We start from the raw sequence: 18813 nt of genomic DNA on the forward strand, positions 1-18813 counted from the left end.
ATTAGTAGAGCATGGAATTTCTATCCATAGAGATTCTATGGTACAGTTTGATTCATTTACGATTTTTACTTCATTTGATTCTATGCTTTCTTTCACATATAATGCCACTCCCCCAACAGCACGACCTGTTGTGTCCTTCCGATTTGTTTTGTACCCTGGTATTAATGTATCCCATTGATTATCCTCATTCCACCAAGTTTCTGTGATGCTCATTATATCAATATCCTCATTTAATAGAAACCACTCTAGTTCACCCATTTTATTATTTAAACTTCTAGCACTGGTATATAAGCACTTTAAAAATTTGTCTCCTTTTAGCTGTCTGCCATCACACGATGTAATTGAATGGGACTCTTTTTTATTTGATTGTTTCTGATCAGATCCTGCCTGTATTTTATCATTTTGCATCCCCTCATCTTCATTAGGACATAGAGATTCTTTATTAATAGATACTCCACTAAGGGATGTCCGAACCACGTGCTCCTCCACACCTGTTAGCTTTCCCCCAGCCCTTAGTTTAAAAACTGCTCTATGACCTTTTTAAAGTTAAGTGCCAGCAATCTGGTTCCATTTTGGTTTAGTTGTAGCCCGTCTTTCCTGTATAGGCTCCTCCTTTCCCAAAAGTTTCCTGAGTTCCTAATAAATCTAAACCCCTCCTCCCTACACCATTGTCTAATCCACGCATTGAGACTCTGCAGTTCTGCCTGTCTAACTGGCCCTTTGCGTGGAGCTGGGAGCATCTCAGAGAATGCTACCATGGAGCATTCACTCAATGTAAGGATGATAGAATTTGGCCCTTCATTTGCTGGCTGAGAAATGAAACCACATACTGCTGTTTAACACTGAGTCATTGGATCTAAAATAATGTCTCCAGTGAAGAAAAATGTTTGACAAATAGAAACAAATTAAAGTGTGGTTATGGTCAGAAAAGGGGCTGTGTAAAATTGCCACCTTCTTATTCATCAAATCTGCTCCCTGTATGTATCTTGAGCCATGACACCATACACTAGAGACCTCAGTAATTTTTCCTAATTTTAATAATTGACCAGTTTTTTACTCCTGCTAATAATATAGAGGTAACACATCTAGGGGAGACTGAGCTGGATTCTGTTCTCTCTTATAACAGTGTCTGAGATTCGCAAAAGAGCCTAAAAGAATTAGGCACCCAAATCCCACTGAAATTCAGTGGAAGTTGGGCACCTTAACTTGCCTAGACCCATTTGAAAAACCTAACGAGAACTGTTAAACAAAGTTCCAGCTACAGAATCTTTGCTGCCAGTACTGATGGACTAACCAGAAAGAACCTATCATGACTTTCAGATCCCATTATGATGTTTGCAGCGCTGGCAGCTGGGAAAAGACAGAGAGAGAGAGAAATGTTTTTCATGTAAACTAATGAAATTTGATATGGTATCCTAGAGAGACGACAAACAAGGAAACCCAAAATGCCACTTTTAGAGTCACTGTTTTGGGTATAATGATTCTTAAAGTGACTGGGTAGTTTAAGAACACAAAAAATACAGCTTGCTTTGGCAATTACAAGTAAATTACAGTTGTATAGTCAGGAAATAGGGCTGTTTAGCATACTGTGACAAAGTTCCTCCTCTACCTTGGTGGGTCTTGCACTTATTGGCAGATTCGCTCACCGTGGAGCTTCACAGCAGCCCTCAGCTTGGCTGTTTTTCTGAACCCACAGTCCAGGTCGACTCCTCCTGTGAAGGAGTTGGGAGGATTTGTGGGGAACCCGGGCCCGCCCTCTACTCCAGGTTCCAGGCCAGGGCCCTGTGGAATGCAGCTGTCTAGAGGGCCTCCTGGAACAGCTGTGCGACAGCTACAACTCCCTGGGCTACTTCCCCATGGCCTCCTCCCAACACCTTCTTTATCCTCACCATAGGACCTTCCTCCTGGTGTCTGATAATGCTTGTACACCTCAGTCCTCCAACAGTCCACGTTCTCACTCTCAGCTCCTAGTGCCTCTTGCTCCCAGCTCCTCACACGTGCACCACAAACTGAAGTGAGCTCCTTTTTAAACCCAGGTGCCCTGATTAGCCTGCCTTAATTGATTCTAGCAGCTTCTTGATTGGCTGCAGGTGTTCTAATCAGCCTGTCTTAATTGTCTCCAGAAGGTTCCTGATTGTTCTGGAACCTTCCCTGTTACCTTATCCAGGGAAAAGGGACCTACTTAGCCTGGGGCTAATATATCTGCCTTCTGTTACTCTCCTGTAGCCATCTGGCCCAACCCTGTCACAATACTTTTACAACAGATTCTACTGCAGAAATACTAGAAATTTATAAATTTCCTGGATCCGAAATAATTCCAATAAATCTAAAGGTGAAGAGAAGCATTTAAGCAGCTTACCTTTCTGATGACAACTACTTAGTAATATCTTTGCTCCAATGAGTCATCCTGAGGGGAACTCCTCAAAGAGATGGACCTTCTTTCAAGGACATCATCAATTTCAGAATCAGTGGCTCCCTGAAAAAACCTGTCCGATTAATTTCATTGTTCATCTTCATAAGCACTGCTAATGTACCTAGCCAAAAGCAAACCTATCAGCTGTTTCCAGGGGAGTTAAAACTACTTATTACTATAAGTTCAGGGCAATAAATCTAGGAGATTGTCCTCTATACTTCCCAGCGTTATTGGCTGGAATCATGTCAGTGAGATAGTAGCAAGTAACACCAGCTTCAGTAAACTCACTGGAAATATGTCTCCATATGGAAGTTTTTGAAATTATGCAACAAGAACAGTTCCTGATTGATACAAGGTATAAACTGAAAATAATGGGAAGAGCAGAGACAAAATGACTACAAAAGTTTTATGAGCAGAAAAGAGCTGTAGGTACATGAGTACTTTGAATGTAGGGTTCCAAAGAGGCAGTGTGGCTCAGTGGACTGAAAGGGAAGCTCTATTGCGTTCTACTCCAAGCTCTGTCATTGATTTATTGTGTGGCAAGTCACTTAAACGTTCGGCTCAAAGTCATCTCTGGTGTAACTAAACTAAAGTATATGGAGTTATAGCAGGGATTAATGTGGCCCTGGGAAGTGGATTTGCTCACTAGAGAGTATAAATGTTGGCTCTGTTTGACTTCATGATAAACATTTTTCTAAGTGGAGTCAAGGTCAGTTACACCGGATGGCACTATAGCTATGTCTACACTACACACCGTTTTGCGCGGCATGTGGTGTACATGTAGCTATACTCCACAGTGAAAAGAACACCACGTCCACACTCTGATGTGTAGCTCCATGTGTCAGTGAAAGGCTCTGGCAGAGGCAAGGCAGTGGGGCAGCAGCAGGACGCTACTCTGCTAAAAACAGCAAGTGTAGAAGGAGAGGCACAGCTTGGACATGGAGAGAGCCATGTAGAGTATGTAACTCACATGCACACCCACATCCTTCAGGTGCACCTTTCCTCTACTCACCTAAGCCATGCCTCACTGTTTACATTGCTACTTATAACTATGCTGTAGTGTACATGGGATGTATGCTACAGGCCGCCAAAAGAAGCATGTAGGGCCGATGCACCCTTTGTGACATCAGGGTGTGACAGCAACTGTTTGAATTTTAAGATCCAGAGTTCTTAAATATCCCAGTGAAATGAAAAGCTTGATCCTGCAACCCTTATTCATGCAAGTTCTCCTGTTGACTTCTATCATCCTGTTATGAGTTTGGTATTTATTATTAATCCCATTTTACAGGTGGGTAAAGGGAGACTGAGACAACCAATTTCACCCCTTGTGTAACTTCAGTGGGGATATTGCTATCAGTAAGGATCATATAGTTGGCCTGGGGAGAGGGCATCATGGCTCAGATATACATCCTTTCTCTTTTAGCATCAATGAAATGTATTATGTGCATTTGTTACATTAGAAATAGGCCAAACAGTGTGGAATGCTTTGAGTACCTCTGAACGGGTAGGTATTTGCGCAAGGCAGCCACGGTAAAGCAGGGCTGTGAAGTGCCAATTTATTTATTTAAAATTGCCATGGGATACTAGGCTAGATCCAGGAATGTTGGATCCCCATATTAGCAAAGAGATACCTGTCAATAATGGCATCCAGCTGGCCACTGTGCAGGTTAGGCTCATACACGAACACAAGTACAGTGGCTCACACCTCAAGATAGTTCAGAGTGCTATTCATATGGACTCGCTGCAGAAGAGGTATCAAAAAAGCCTTTGTGCTTCAGCAATTGTACTGAAACCATTTCCTTTTGTTAATTCATCTCTCCATGCATTACGGAGTGTGGGTTCCAACATTATTACACCTCTTTTTATCCTAACTCATCCTTACATTCTCAATCCCTTCTCTGTTACAGCCATGGACACCACTGCTGCATTTGTGTAGTGTACAGAAGTGGTGCTGAAGACAGGGGTGAAAGTAACTTAAAGGACTTATCGGTACTCCGGAGTCCTGAGCAGGGCGCGTGGCCTCAACTGGAAGAGGCGGGCCGGGCCCTTTAAATCAAGATTTAAAGGCCCCAGGCTCCGGCTGCAGCTGGGAGCCCCGGGGCCTTTAAATCACTCCCAGAGCTACCAGCTGCAGAGGTGGCTGGGAGCCCCGGGGCTCTGGGGCACTTTAAAGAGCCTGGGGCTCCGGCCGCTGCGGGGAGCCCCAGGCCCTTTAAAGCACCAGCCTGGGGAAGCTGGTCCGGTCCGGCACGGCGTACTAGCTCTTGCCGGTACACCGGACCGAACCGGACAGTCTTACTTTCACCTCTGGGTGAATACCAATGAGACAATATTTAGTCCAGACCTAGCCAGACATCTTTGGGTGAATACTCTGGATGCTGAAAACCCGGCTGTAACATTTATAAGTCACCGGGGGCAGTGGGAGGTTGAGTGGACAGAGAAACCTATAACCTGGGAAGTGCAGATAATTAGGTGACACTGTCACATCGGCACCAGCAGCTCTCAAGTTGTAATATTAATACTCACAAAGGAAAGTCTCTGCTTTGCCTGGTTTGAGGTTAGGAGATTCTGCACTCTCTTGTGGATCTTTTCCCAACTGAAATGAGGATTGGAATATAACCTGCAAAAATGTATCAAAACAGTCACATCCCAAATTCTCCTCTGTCATAAAGACATTTTATTTTTTCCGCCAAGTACCTTATTCATAATTCATAAAGAGGGTGTTTGGCCCTCTTGAAACACAAAATATGTCATGTCATTGAGAATATGACCCACGATTTAAAGGATCCACTTAAGATGGGACTCAGCAATCTTTTGGCTGTGTTTTTCTTAAGTAGATGTGTTAATACTGTACAAATGAAGAAGAGAGGAGAAACTGACATATTCTAATAACGTATCTTAACGGATATTAGTGGCCAAGGCCACAGTTCAGTAAGGCATGTGAGTAGTTCTATTGACTTCAACTCACATATTTAAAGTTAGACACATATTTACATGCCCTGCTGATCAAAGCCCAATAGGTATTTTCTTCCTTCTTCTCATTCTTTCCCGTTTCTGATCTTTCACCCCATCTTTGCCCTTCTGTATCTTTATGAACATTTTCCTCTCTCATTTTCATTTTTGTCTCCCTCACACTTATTATTTTCAAACGTGCAATCGTTTTACCGGCAGCTGGTTTCTCACAGACCACCCACTTACCCCTTCAAGCTATTTTTCTTTTTTTCTGCCATTTCCTTCAGCTTTTTATTATCTCCATTCATCTCTCGCTCACTCACCCTCTCTCCCTGCTCACATTTGGTGATACTTACTGCTCATTCCCACTCCTTCCCTTTAATTATGTTCCATTTTCCTTTTGCTGGCATTTTCTCCTCTCTCCCCCACCCCAGGTTTCCCACCTCATTCTTTCTCTCACGCTCTCCCCATTTTTCCTAACCTTTCCCCCTGTCTCTTCAAATATCTTCCTTTTCCCCACCATTCTTTTTCTCTCCCCTTTGATGCTGTCTTCTGCTCTCTTGGACCATCCCTCCTCCCCTGCACTGCATACAGCAAAATAATCCAAAGAAGTCTTCCCCTCCCCTGCTGGCAGCATTCACTTCCCTGAACAAAGTGCCGTCAATCAACTATAACATCTTTAAAAGGCTGCATTATAGATGGTTCTGCCATGTAACTAAATGCATAAATTAACATTATCACTGAAGCCTCCAGGCAATTTCGACATTCAGTTTAAGTCATGCCTAGTACGGTCTGCAGTGCAGGATTTGTACTCTCTTGGGCAGGACCAGTGCATTGATAACAAGTAGGAAATGACTAAGCAAAGTAAAATTTGCAGGCAATGTCAAAAGGTTAGAACAGAAGGCCAAACCTCTGGGTTCTAGCCTGCTCTGCCACTCCGTTACTTTCAGGTGAAGATACTTAACCACTGTATGCCTCAGGTACCCACTTGGTAACATGGCCTAATGCTGTTTTCCTAACTCACAGAAGAGGTGTGAGGATTAATCAATGTGCTTTAACATTACTGAGAAGTAGCGCAGCTACACCTGCTTTGACTATTATAAGCAAAGGCCAGACTGCTCCTTTATTCCTTGGGATATAAAGTCCAGGATAAAGATGAATTTTTCTTTTGTCCAAAACCTCACGTTAAAGTAAATGAACATGAAAAGCACCACAATGATTCTTCTTATAGCCAATAAACATCAACCGCCAAGGAACAACACGTATCCGTCAGCAAAGTGCAGCTCTCAGCACCATACTTCCATTATGTGCAGCAATTCAGAGAGTAACTGTGCTTTGCAACTCCAGTAAAAGAAAACAGTATTTTACAGCGCTGATCCACAAAGTGCAGAGCCAACATAGTGTCTGCAGGGCTGCACATAATGATAATGAACAGAAAGAATCCAGTTCTTTAAGTGCAGTCCACATGATCGCCAATGTTACTCTGATACCATTGTCTCAGTTTAGCCCTGCAGTATATAGCACCACAAAACTATCTCCCCAAGCTGCCATTTCATAAGTTGCCAGAAAATCACAACTTTCCAACAACAACAAAAAACACCCTTAGATTTAATGAGTTAAACTTTTCAAAATCCTATTCTGAAAAAGCTGCCTAATTCGTTTGTTTGCTCACAGAGATAACCAATCTCAGGCACAAACCATGCATGTACCAATAACGTTCACGCTGCTGCGTATAATGGGACAAGTTTTCAAAACATGGCCTCTACACACACAATTTTTTTTTTTTGCACATTGGCATCTGCAAGTGATTTCCTAATGGAAGCTCTGTCTGCATGTGCAAAATGGGCATAAAATACACTTACATTGGGTTTGAACATATAAATGATATCACTTGACACATCCAAGAGATCATGCACACACAAAAATCACATGTGCAGGCAACTGTGTGCACAAAAAGAAGCCACTTTGAAAATTTGGCCCCACAAGTTCATCTTACCCTTGTGGCCATAATCAAGAGTTTCATGCGAGATTTGGAGATTTGGACTTTGCTGAGTTGGTGAAGAAGGCTTCTTCCACAAAACAATCCCGCTACTACACTGTGAAATAAGGGGCTGTCATTTTTCTAAGTTCCCACCCAACCAGGCTGCCCTGAAGGTATCAATGATTTTAGTCAGATATTTAGGCAGTTGTCTGCCCAGAAAGAGAGGGTAGGATAGGGGCTTGAGCAGAGAACTGGTCATGCCAGAAAACCATTAGAGCAGCACGAAGGAAGGAAAGCTCTTTATTAAAGAAATAGCATGTAAAAGGATGCTTTATTCATCAAAAACACCACAGCTATTTTCGTACCTGTTGGGTTGTATAACTAAAGGGATTGGATACTTAACTTTTTGAACTTTAGGCATCTGAATATGAAAGTTTAGCCCTAATCGTCCATTTATAGTATAGTTAAAATTGTTTGAGCACCTCATCACAATCCTTTGCAATACAATTTGTCCCATCTACACAGACAAACATATTAGAGGAACCCTCTTACAACCCTGTGTTTTTCTGTTGTTGATGATCTCCTGAAGATAAAGAGTCACCAGTGCTTTATTTTCACATGGCATGCAATAGAGGGGAATTTAGCCAACTTAAACCATCCTAAGTTTGAGGCTAGTCAGCACCTCTTTTTTCACACAGAAGCACCTATTTTCCCATCCGTTACACAGACCTATAAACAGAAAGTAAATGGAACATTATCTTTCTGGACTCTTCAGCCTATATACTACATAGAACCTAGCAGTTAGAGAATCAGTGAAAACTAGACAAGGAATACTCAGCAACGAACCATTCCTGACAAAGACCCTGATCCAGCAAAGCACTGAAGCATGTGCTTAACGAAAAGCGTATGAGTATTCCCAGTGACTTTATTGTAGCAAAACTGAGACTACACACATGCTGAAAGTTAGCTACATGCTTAAGTGCTTTGCTGGATTGATGCCTAATGGGAAAATGATTTAAAAGTTATTTTGATTGATATCCAAAATATTCTGTGTACGGAGGGCTGTGGGGGAGTGGGAGGAAGGTGGTATTATCAATTATTCGGAAAGACCCAACCAGAGACACAACTGTTCCTTAGATTTTAAGATCTTGGGGCAGGGACTGTCTTTTTGTTCTGTGTTTGTACAGCACCTAACACAACAAGGGTCTGGTTCAATACAAATAAACAAACAAGAAGATATGTTCTTGACAATTTGTCTCAGAAAAAAGACCATTTTTTCTGTCCTGTTAAGTTTCCCATGTGCTCTCTGAAGTGTAGAGCTTTTTCCTTTTCTTCTCCAAAATAATACCGAACTAGCTGCAGCCTCCTCCGATGCAACATGTGGCTGCCAACAAACTGTTCTAACCTCTGACCTGCATGTTCTGCAATGCAGGACCAGTGGACACCAAAGAAATCATTCTTCTTGTACTTTTGGCAACAAATTTCCCCTTTCAGCCAAGGCAATCAACAGCCCTTAACATATTTCAGGGTGATAGGCGGACTGAACTCAGCAATGATATCAGACAACTTCTGACTATCAGGTTAAAGTAAGACTCAGACTCTATTTATAGATCGATATATTAAAGAAAGAGCAAGTTAAAGAAGTATGGATTGGATGAATGGATTATAAAGTGGTGTGACAAAGTTCCTCCTCTGCGTTGGTGGGTCCTGCGCTTATTGGCGGATTTACTCGCCTCAGAGGTTCACAGCAGCCCTCAGTTTGGCCACTTTCGTGGCTCAAATCTGCTGTTCACTCAGTTAGCCTCATCACTGGCCAGCATGGGGAAAAGGAAGAAGAACAATCCCCGCAGTCTCCGCTGATCCACTTAGTGGATCAGGGAACAGGCCAGAGACCTTCCCCTCTGGTGGAACCCACAGACCAGGTCAACTCCTCCGGTATCAAGTAGGGAGTTGGGGGGAACCCGGGCCTGCCCTCTACTTCAGGTTCCAGCCCAGGGCCCTGTGGATTGTAGCTGTCTACAGTGGCTTGATTGGCTGCAGGTGTTCTAATTAGCCTGTCTGCCTTAATTGTTTCCAGAAAGTTCCTGATTGTTCTGGAACCTTCCCTGTTACCTTACCCAGGGAAAAGGGACCTACTTAACCTGGGGCTAATATATCTGCACTCTCTTGTAGCCATCTGGCCTGACCCTTTCACAGTGGATAGAAAGCTGGCTAGATTGTCGGGCTCAATGCATAGTGATCAGTGGCTCGATGTCTAGTTGCCAGCTGGTATCAAGCAGAGTGTCCCAGGGGTCGGTCCTGGAGCCGGTTTTGTTCAACATTTTTATTAATGATCTGGATGATGGGATGAATTGCACCCTCAGCAAGTTCGCACTAAGCTGGGGGGAGAGGTAGATACGCTGGAGGGTAGGGATAGTGTCCAGAGTGACCTAGACAAATTGGAGGATTGAGCAAAAAGAAATCTGATGAGGTTCAACAAGGACAAGTGCACAGTCCTGCACTTAGGATGGAAGAATCCCATGCACTGCTACAGGCTGGGAACCGACTGGCTAAGCGGCAGTTCTGCAGAAAAGAACCTGGGGGTTACAGTGGACGAGAAGCTGGATATGAGTCAACAGTGTGCCCTTGTTGTCAAGAGGCCCAACGGCATATTGGGCTGCAGTAATAGGAGCATTGCCAGCTGATCGAGGGAAGTGATTATTCCCCTCTATTTGGCACTGGTGAGGCCACACCTGGAGTATTGCGTCCAGATTTGGGCCCCCCACTACAGAATGGATGTGGACAAATTGGACAGAGTCCAGCAGAGGGCAACAATAATGATTAGGGGGCTGAGGCATATGACTTATGAGGAGAAGCTGCGGGAACTGAGGTCATTTAGTCTGCAGAAGAGAAGAGCGAGGAGGGATTTGATAGCAGCCTTCCACTACCTGAAGGGGGGTTCCAAAGAGGATGGAGCTCAGCTGTTCTCAGTGGTGGCAGATGACAGAACAAGAAGCAATGGTCTCAAGTTGCAGTGGGAGAGGTCTAGGCTGGATATTAGGAAACACTATTTCACAAGGAGGGTGGTGAAGCACTGGAATGGGTTACCTAGGGAGGTGGTGGAATCTCCATCCTGAGAGGTTTTTAAGGGCCAGCTTGACAAAGCCCTAACTGGGATGATTTAGTTGGTGCTGGTCCTGCTTTGAGCAGGGGATTGGACTAGATGACCTCCTGAAGTCTCTTCCAACCCTAATATTCTATGATTCTATGATTGAAAAGATTGGGACTGTTCAGTTTTAAAAGTCAAATACCTTGGGCCATGACAGAGGTATAAAGACTAGTGAATGGTGCAGAGAAGATAAATCCTAGCTACTCTTTCTCACAATATAAGAACAAGGTGGGCAGTCAGTGAAACTTAAAGGCAACAAATTTAAAGCTGATGAAAGTAAATACATTTGTTGTCTGTTTGTTTTTCACACAATGGATTAGTTGTGTGTGGAACTGATTGCTACTAGATATTACTGAGGTCAAAAGTGCATTTTTAAGGCTAATAAGAACATTAGGTATGATTTAAAAGATCTTTACAGTACATAAATCTCAGGTATCAGAACATAAGCCATAACCATTAATTGACTGGGGTTAGGAAGAAACTTTTTCTATTAATGTATTTTTCCCCAATTGTTCATAATGCGGTTCTTGTACCTTCCTCTCAAGTATCTGGTATTAGTCACTGTCAGAGACAGGATATACTAGACTCGAAGAACCACTGGTTTGTTGCTGTATTGCTGTTCCTAAGTTCCCATACTTGTTCTCGCAGGTCTATATCTTTCAATAATCACTCTGAGTACTGTCAAAATGATCCACAGAAACATATCTGAGAGTCACAAACTCAACACCCTTAGAAAGTAGCTTGAATGTGAATGTTTTTGGTCATTCAACATCTCTGCTCCTACTTACAGCACCATGTCACTCAATTACAGATTTTTAGAAAGGATCAATACCTTTGTTGCAGAGGAGAGTGACTCCGAACAGGACTAGGTGATCTGTAATGTGGGGAGGTGGCAAATGATGCTGTGCGGTGAAATGTCAAATCTCCTTGAGTAGGAGAACTGCCAGGGTAATTTACAAGTTCATCTGTTTCAAGAGATGATGAATCATGTTCAGATGTGGTCTGTTCATCCGGTTCCCTGATAACCTGTGGAACAAAGAAACATTTTTCTTTAGTTAGAAAGGACACAGGGAGGAGGAGAAAGGGGGAGAGAGAGAAGGAGAGGAAGGGAGCAAACAGTGACAGTCTGCAGTATTTTGTTGCATTGAAGAGGGGGTGGGGAATATCAGGCTGAAGTTGAAAACTCATAATGCCATATGTATAAAAGGACAGTTTTAAGTATGAGCAAACCCTAGATCTGGACAGGTAAATGGGAACACTTCAAAAATCTGGACCAAACAGAAGCTCTGATTAGTTGTGAGCCACATTTTCTAATAATAAGCAGAATCTATCACGCTGTTGGACAGCTAACCATTAGTCACTAACAAAAGCTAATAAAAGTCAATATTTCAGCCAGTCAGAAACAAGTTTATTTGTGAAAATGTAGCGTAGCGTAGGATCAGATAAGCAAGCTATTTCTACCATAAAGCTCTAAACCTTAATTGTGCTGTATTAGAATGAAGCTCCTTCCCACACAGTCAGTCATCTTAACTTTTGATGTTGCAAGAGATTAAGTAGAAAAACACCACAAAGTGGGGCAGTGAAAAAGGCCTATAAACAACCCGCACCTGCCAGTTGGGAATTTGCCAGTTGGGAGTTTTTTGTAATATCGACTTCAAGGTGCTTGTGATAGGACAACAAAGAGGTCTATCTATAGAGCTTATAATTAAATACAGGGCCAGAGCTTGTGCAACAATGTCACTCCAAGCAAACAACTCCATTCTCTCAGTCCCTGAAGCAGTCCGACTTTGGATACTGCTCTTCAGTTCTCTGGCTAGAACAAAACAGAAACCTTGTAGAATCCAAACCTGTTGCAATGTGGTGTGTCAAATTCTGTCCCAATTATACCCATCCAACACACCTCACTGGAGTAATGACATTGCTGGGTAATAAGGAGAACAGAATTTGGCACACTTTCTCTAGAAGAGCCACATGGGGCACAAGTACCTCATTCAATTGTTTGCCACAAAAATGTACCTGTAAGACACTTTCCCATTTACTGTTCAAACAAGTCAGTGATGAAGCAGTGTAACACAATTCAACGACAGACAGGGTGACTTCCAAATGAGCTCACTCATCAGATATTCTGCTATGGAGAAAGACTCAGGGGCACTGTAAAAGGGCAAAACTTTTACTTCACTCATAATACAGCACAAGCACAACAGATTTTGGTCCAAACTCACCCCATCCCTGGCGTTTGCATTTATTCTTAATTAATGCAAGGGCTGAGGCAAATCTTAGCCCGAGCTCCTTCCTGAGCAGCCTAAGCTTCAGGATCCTCCCTGTAATAGCTCTGGTCAACCCATGTGACTCTCTCTTGGCTCAGAGAACTCCTCCTTAGTCTTTTACATTCCTGAAGTCAAGCTAATGAGCTCCTCCTAGCCTAGCTACCAGGTCAAGTCAGCTCAATCGTTTTGCTCCCCTGCACATGGTCCTGTGTGTTGACACCTGGTCATGGATGCTGATGGATAAGCTAGTCTCTGATCACAGTCTTTTTTATTCTATGGGTAGATTGTAGTGCTAGGAACTAACACTGATAGTGCTATTTTGATTAAGCCAGGTAAATGTGGTGCAACTTTCCATAATGCACCTCAATCCTGATCCAAAATGACCATATCTATTTCAACCCCATACATCTCTTTTGAGCCAAGACTTCTGACTGTGCAAGACAGCCTGGTGTTTTTGTTTTATGGGCAGATGGGAAGCAGGGTGAGAACAACAAACTCATTTCCTCTTGTAATCTAAAGCAGGATTTAAAGCTATCTCTCCAGAGATGAAGGACACATACAGCTAATCCCCTGGACACCTCTCCCTTCTCCCCTTTAGTACAACAGGCAAATTCTCTAAGCTAGCCAGAACACAGCAAGTAAGAGTGCAGCACACTAGTACACCTAGCTGTGGCATGACTATCCAATAGCTAAAATAATTACATTTACATCAGTCACTTGGGACAATAGAAATAAAGTCACTATAACAGAACAGTGTCATAGGATCAGCATCTCCTTTTCTGGAAATAAATAATTTTCCCATGCCTCAACATTCATCTAATAGCAGCAGATCGTTAACCTTTCACCATGTTCTATTCCATTCATATTCTCTTTCAATCATTCTATAAGAACAGGAATGGCTCTGGGTTAGGGATTTTGCAGAATCTTAATCTTCAGCTGTATTATACTCTATCTATACAACATCATTTTGGATCAACGGAGAGCAAGGAGGTGAGGAAGGGTTCTCTGATCTAATATCTGTTATACATCATGAATTATGAGATTGATATTTAGGGAGAAAAACAACCAGCATTTATTAACAATCCACACTTTATTCATATCATAGATCACTTTTCAAGAGCCATTTTATTTAGAGAAGAGTAAAAAGTGAACATTGGAGGGCACTTTTTGACTCCTAGCCTAGAACTCGTAATAGGATATGGAACTTTCCACCTCTCGGTTAATCTGGCTAGCTTGGTGATGACTGACAGTTGTCAGTATCTGATGGCTGTTTGATGGTCTGTGTGACATGATTTGGTCTGATCTTTTGTGAACTAGTGTCAAAATCAGAAAAAAATATAATCACAATGGGCAAAGTAAAATACCTACTACAGTGGCCAATGATTGAATGGGAATGGGAATGGGCAACCTTTTTCCCTCCGATGTGATCTTAGATTTTGGCACATTGGTAGGATTTAAATATTTCAAAGTGAATTTAGTACTGGTGAAAGGTGGTAGATTGGGAGCACCGGAGATGGAGATGTGTATTGCAGAACAGTAATGCAAACCCTCCGATGCTATCCTACCGACGTGCCTGAACCCAGATGTGTAGAGACCATGTAGGAATGAGATAGTTCACATTTATTTCTTGGCCTTTCTGCTAAAGTTGCTGAGAACCATATCAACCAGAGTGGCAGCGGCTTTTTTTATGTGAATACCAGTCCAAACTGAGACTATTAACTAATTTCACAGAGACATACAGTAGCTTACCAAACAGCTATCAGATAGTAATGATTTCCTGTTAATACTGCTCTGAGATTGAATTGAATTGATGACTTCAGGACAAATGGCACCATATTCCATTATTAAAACTGTATGTTTGTCTAGGCTATGACTTCTATTATAATAGATTTCCATGTCGGTTTGTCACAGCCTTGATATCTAAAGTCATGGGTCTTTGTCACCCTGGCCAGATCTCTAGTGCGGTAGATTCTTCTAAGGAGTTTTACAAATTTGGCTCTGTAGATGTCCAGTGTAATGATGTCTGGGTAACTGTCCTGATTTTTAAATAGTTTCAACCTATTTTTACGGCAAAATAAAGATTTTTTTCTGAAAACAATGTGACCTGTAACTTTTTGACATTGTATTCTATACATTTGTGAGTTTTTTTTCTCGCAATAACCAGAGCAGGGCTTTTCTCATAATTTCCCATTACAGATAACCAGACCTAGCCATTACTGTCCCCTGAGCGATCAACTCCCCTCATTTAATTCTCTTTTTAAAATATGTAGATTAAACTACTAACAGAAGAGATGTAATTTTACAGTTATTTTTTAAATTACCTTAACTGAGGCATTTGATGCTTCACAGCTATCAAAAGATAAAGCTAAAAGAAAAAAGACATTTCAATGACTGATTATTAGCAGTTACTCTTACATTACTACTTTCACTGTTCATCCACATATTAGCACTGAACTCAGAACGTAATCACAAGATGACTAAAAATGTTCCTGGTAGAGCATAAGAATATACGAGCTGCCATACTGGGTCAGACCATCTTGCCCGGTACCCTGTCTCTGACAGTAGCCAGTACCAGAGCTTCAAGGGGAATACAGAGGGGCATGGATCAGCGTTCATGTCACACTCCCCGTCAGTACCCAGCCTGGGCCAGGGAAACAAATGATCCAACCAAGCAGACCAAATTTGGTGATGAATCCTGGTCACGTGCACTTGAGGCATGTTGCACATACATTAAGAAGAAGGGGGAGTGTACACAACAGAGCAATTATGGAGTGATCCACACCTGTCTTGCACACCTGACTTCTGGTAGTAAAAGGTTTAGGGTCACACCAAGCATGGTGTTCTATCCCTGACCATCTTGGTTTAAAGCCACAGATGGACCTATCCTCCATGAACTTATCCAGTTCTTTTCTGAATCCAGTTATACTTCTGGCCATCACAACATCCCAAAGCAACGAATCCCATAGTTTAGCTGGTTGCTGTGTGAAAAAGTACTTCCTTTTATTTGCATTATACCTGCTGCCTATTAATTTAATGGGGTGACCCCTGGTTCTTGTATTGTGGTAAAGGGTAAACAAAACACTTCTCTACTGACTTTTTCCACACGCCATAATTTTATAGACCTCTATCATATTCCCCCTTAGTCATCTCTTTTCTAGGCTGAAAAGCGCTAATCTTTTTAGACTCTCCTTATAGGGAAGCCATTCCATACCCTTGATCATCTTTGTGGCCCTACTCTAAACTTTTTCCAGTTCCACTATATCCTGTTTGAGATATGGCAACCAGAACTGGACACAGTATTCAAGGTGGCATTATGGTATTTTCTGGCTTATTTTCTATCCCTTCCTTAATAGTTCCTAACATACTGTCAGCCTTTTTGACTATTGCTGTGCACTGAGAGAAAGTTTTCAGAGAACCACCCATGGTGACTCCAAGTTCTCTTTCTTGGGCGGCAATAGCTAATTTAGAATCCATCACTGTATTTGTAAAGTTGGGATTATTTTTTCCAATATGCATTACTTTTCACTTATCAATGTTGAATTTCATCTGCGATTTTCTTCTCCAGTCACCCATTTTTGTGAGATCCCTCTGTAACTCACTGCCACTGACATTTTCTACAGCCTGATATAACAGTCGTAATTTGAAACCTCCCATTGGTCAAAGGAATTGCAATAGATGACCTAGTCTCTTTAGATCACCAACTGCAGAAGTAATACATAGTGTAGTGGTTCTCAGCCAGGGATCTGGGGACCCCTGGGAGGCTGCGAGCAGGTTTCAGGGGGTCTGCCAAAATAAAGCAGAGAGCAGGGCCACTGTTAGATTTGCTGGATCCCACAGCAGAAAGCTGAAGCCCGAGTCCCACCACCTGGGGCTGAGGCCAAAGCCCAAGCAACTTAGCTTCATGGACTCAGGCGTGGGGCCTGAGGCAATTGCCCTGCTTGCCACCCACTGACACCAGCTCTGGCTTTTTATCTACGGGATATGCAAAAACCAGTTGTTGTGGCACAGGTGGGTGGTGGAGTTTTTATAGCATGATGTGCGGGGGGGCTCAGAAAAAAAAAAGGTTGAGAACCCCTGACAGTAGATATGTTGAGGTTAATTCAAATGACCAAGAAACTGAAATATTATGGTCCAGCTTCGCTCCTTCTCAAACATCCGTTTGGCACAGAGAGGAGGAGCTGCCAAGATCAGGGAGGGGGATCTGAATGTCAAACTAAGTTCTCTCCATCTTGTGAATTATTACTAATGAGAAAGGCTCTAGCGGCACTTAAGTTTTGCCAGGTGAAATGCATTGGAGGATCATATCCTCAGTCCTACCTGTGATGGCTCTGCAGGGCTAACAGAAGCAAAGAGAACTATAAACATAGCATTGTTAATAAATGCAACAGATATGACTCTCACTACACTAAAGGAAATATCTGAGTAAGAAGGTAGCATGTTTACAAAGTCACTTTTCCAAGTAGAAGTTCACTGCTATCAGTGACTATTTGAAGAAGTTGCCTTTTGAGTATATGGCTTTATTTCTTTGCCCAATGTGCTGATTACTTGATGAATATTCAGCTTGTGACAAGGATCAGAACAAAGAATACGAAAAATTATAGATTTCATGGCCTCAGGGGCCTGATCCAAGGCATGTTGCAGGCAATCGGAGTATTTCTACTGATTTCAATGGCCTTTGGATAAGTCCCTTAGAGAAAAGACTTCCTGACAGTGGTAGCACATAATAATGGAGAAGAAGAGGTAATGTTGGTCTGCGGACAACAACTCTTTCCTTCAAAAGAGCATACTACTAAACAAGAGAGAAATCAGCTCCCACGCTAAACTGTCATGCAGTACTGAGGTGTACTGTAAAACAGCAGCCATGGTCTTCTACCCCAGCAATGGCTGTAATTCAGCTGTGAGCACATTTCTGCATTTCAGGCCAGATTCTGCTCCCCTTACTCACTCCAAGTAGTGCTTCACTCCGCAAACAGCCCCTTTGAAATGTGAGTGGCAGAATGCAGTCCATAGTTTGCAAACATCTTTACAATTAGGATAAATGGTGCTATTACTTCTATAATAAATTTATTAAAAACAAATTTTAAGTACCTTGTTTCAATTGAAATTCAAGCGAATTCCTTGCTGAGCTCACATTTTGTTTTGGATTTCGATAAGGTAACTGTGATGAAGTTTTTTCACCAAATGGGTTAGAACTGTCTACCTAAAATGAAAGATATATAGTATGTGAGGTAATATCTTCTATTGGACCAACTTCTGTTAGTGGAAGGGACAAGCTTTTGAGCTCCACAGAGCTCTTCTTCAGGTCTGGAGAAGGTTAGCAGAGGTCCAAGCTAAATACAAGGTGGGACTGATTGCTAGGTTCACACATGCTGTAGGAAACCACTTAAAATGAAGTAGGCCAATGGAGGGTTATTAGACAGCAGGGTGTGTCACAAACAGTTGTCATGGGCCATAAAACCAGTGTCTCTATTCATATATTCAGCATGTGACAACAATCAGAAACACTGCAAACAACTATCTAAAATGAAGGAATAATATGAAGTTGCTATTTTTATTCTGTGAAAACTAGGACTGGACATGAACATATTTGCAGCTTCTTACAGTCTATAAAGAAAAGAATTAAAAAAAATGTTCTTCCCTCCCTCCCTCCCTCCCTCCCTCTTTCTTTCTTTCTTTCTTTCCTTTCACAACTACAAAAATAAACAAAAGAGGAGAACAATATACACAGCACAGTGCAGACATTTCAGCAAAACCCCCTAGTCTAAAAAACACTGGGAATTCTGACATTACTGATGCTTTTAGAATAAGGAAATGACCAGAATGAAGACACCATCTTGTTATAGAAGAGGTAGTGGATGTGGCACTTGAACTTTTGAGTTTTCTTTTAAATTTGTGGTTAGGACAGTTTTGAAAAATGCTTTCATCTTCATGGGGACTCAAAAAATCTTTCATCTTCATGGAACAGGGAACTCAAACAATATGCCCTTCATGGATTGCAACAGGGTGTCTATAGGAATTTAAAACATTATAAACGACCATTTAAAATAAAGTA

At 42.1% G+C, this 18813-nt stretch overlaps 1 protein-coding gene across 2 annotated transcripts in view; it reads right to left on the reverse strand.

Moving 5' to 3' along the window:
• Window positions 1-1321: 1321 nt before the first annotated feature.
• Window positions 1322-18813, reverse strand: part of SPATA6L (spermatogenesis associated 6 like) — a 34427-nt gene continuing 16935 nt past the window's right edge. For both annotated transcript variants that reach the window (XM_073345250.2, XM_078852674.1), the window contains exons 8-13: window positions 17850-17961; window positions 15083-15126; window positions 11327-11520; window positions 4940-5033; window positions 2360-2476; window positions 1322-1350 (exon numbers count right to left, since the gene is read on the reverse strand). In XM_073345250.2, the coding sequence (XP_073201351.1) occupies window positions 2378-2476; window positions 4940-5033; window positions 11327-11520; window positions 15083-15126; window positions 17850-17961 (543 nt within the window). In that variant the 3' untranslated portion in view covers window positions 1322-1350; window positions 2360-2377. The remainder of the gene's footprint in view (window positions 1351-2359; window positions 2477-4939; window positions 5034-11326; window positions 11521-15082; window positions 15127-17849; window positions 17962-18813) is intronic.

Source organism: Lepidochelys kempii, chromosome 5 (assembly GCF_965140285.1).
Source record: "Lepidochelys kempii isolate rLepKem1 chromosome 5, rLepKem1.hap1, whole genome shotgun sequence".
Lineage (NCBI taxonomy): Eukaryota > Metazoa > Chordata > Testudines > Cheloniidae > Lepidochelys > Lepidochelys kempii.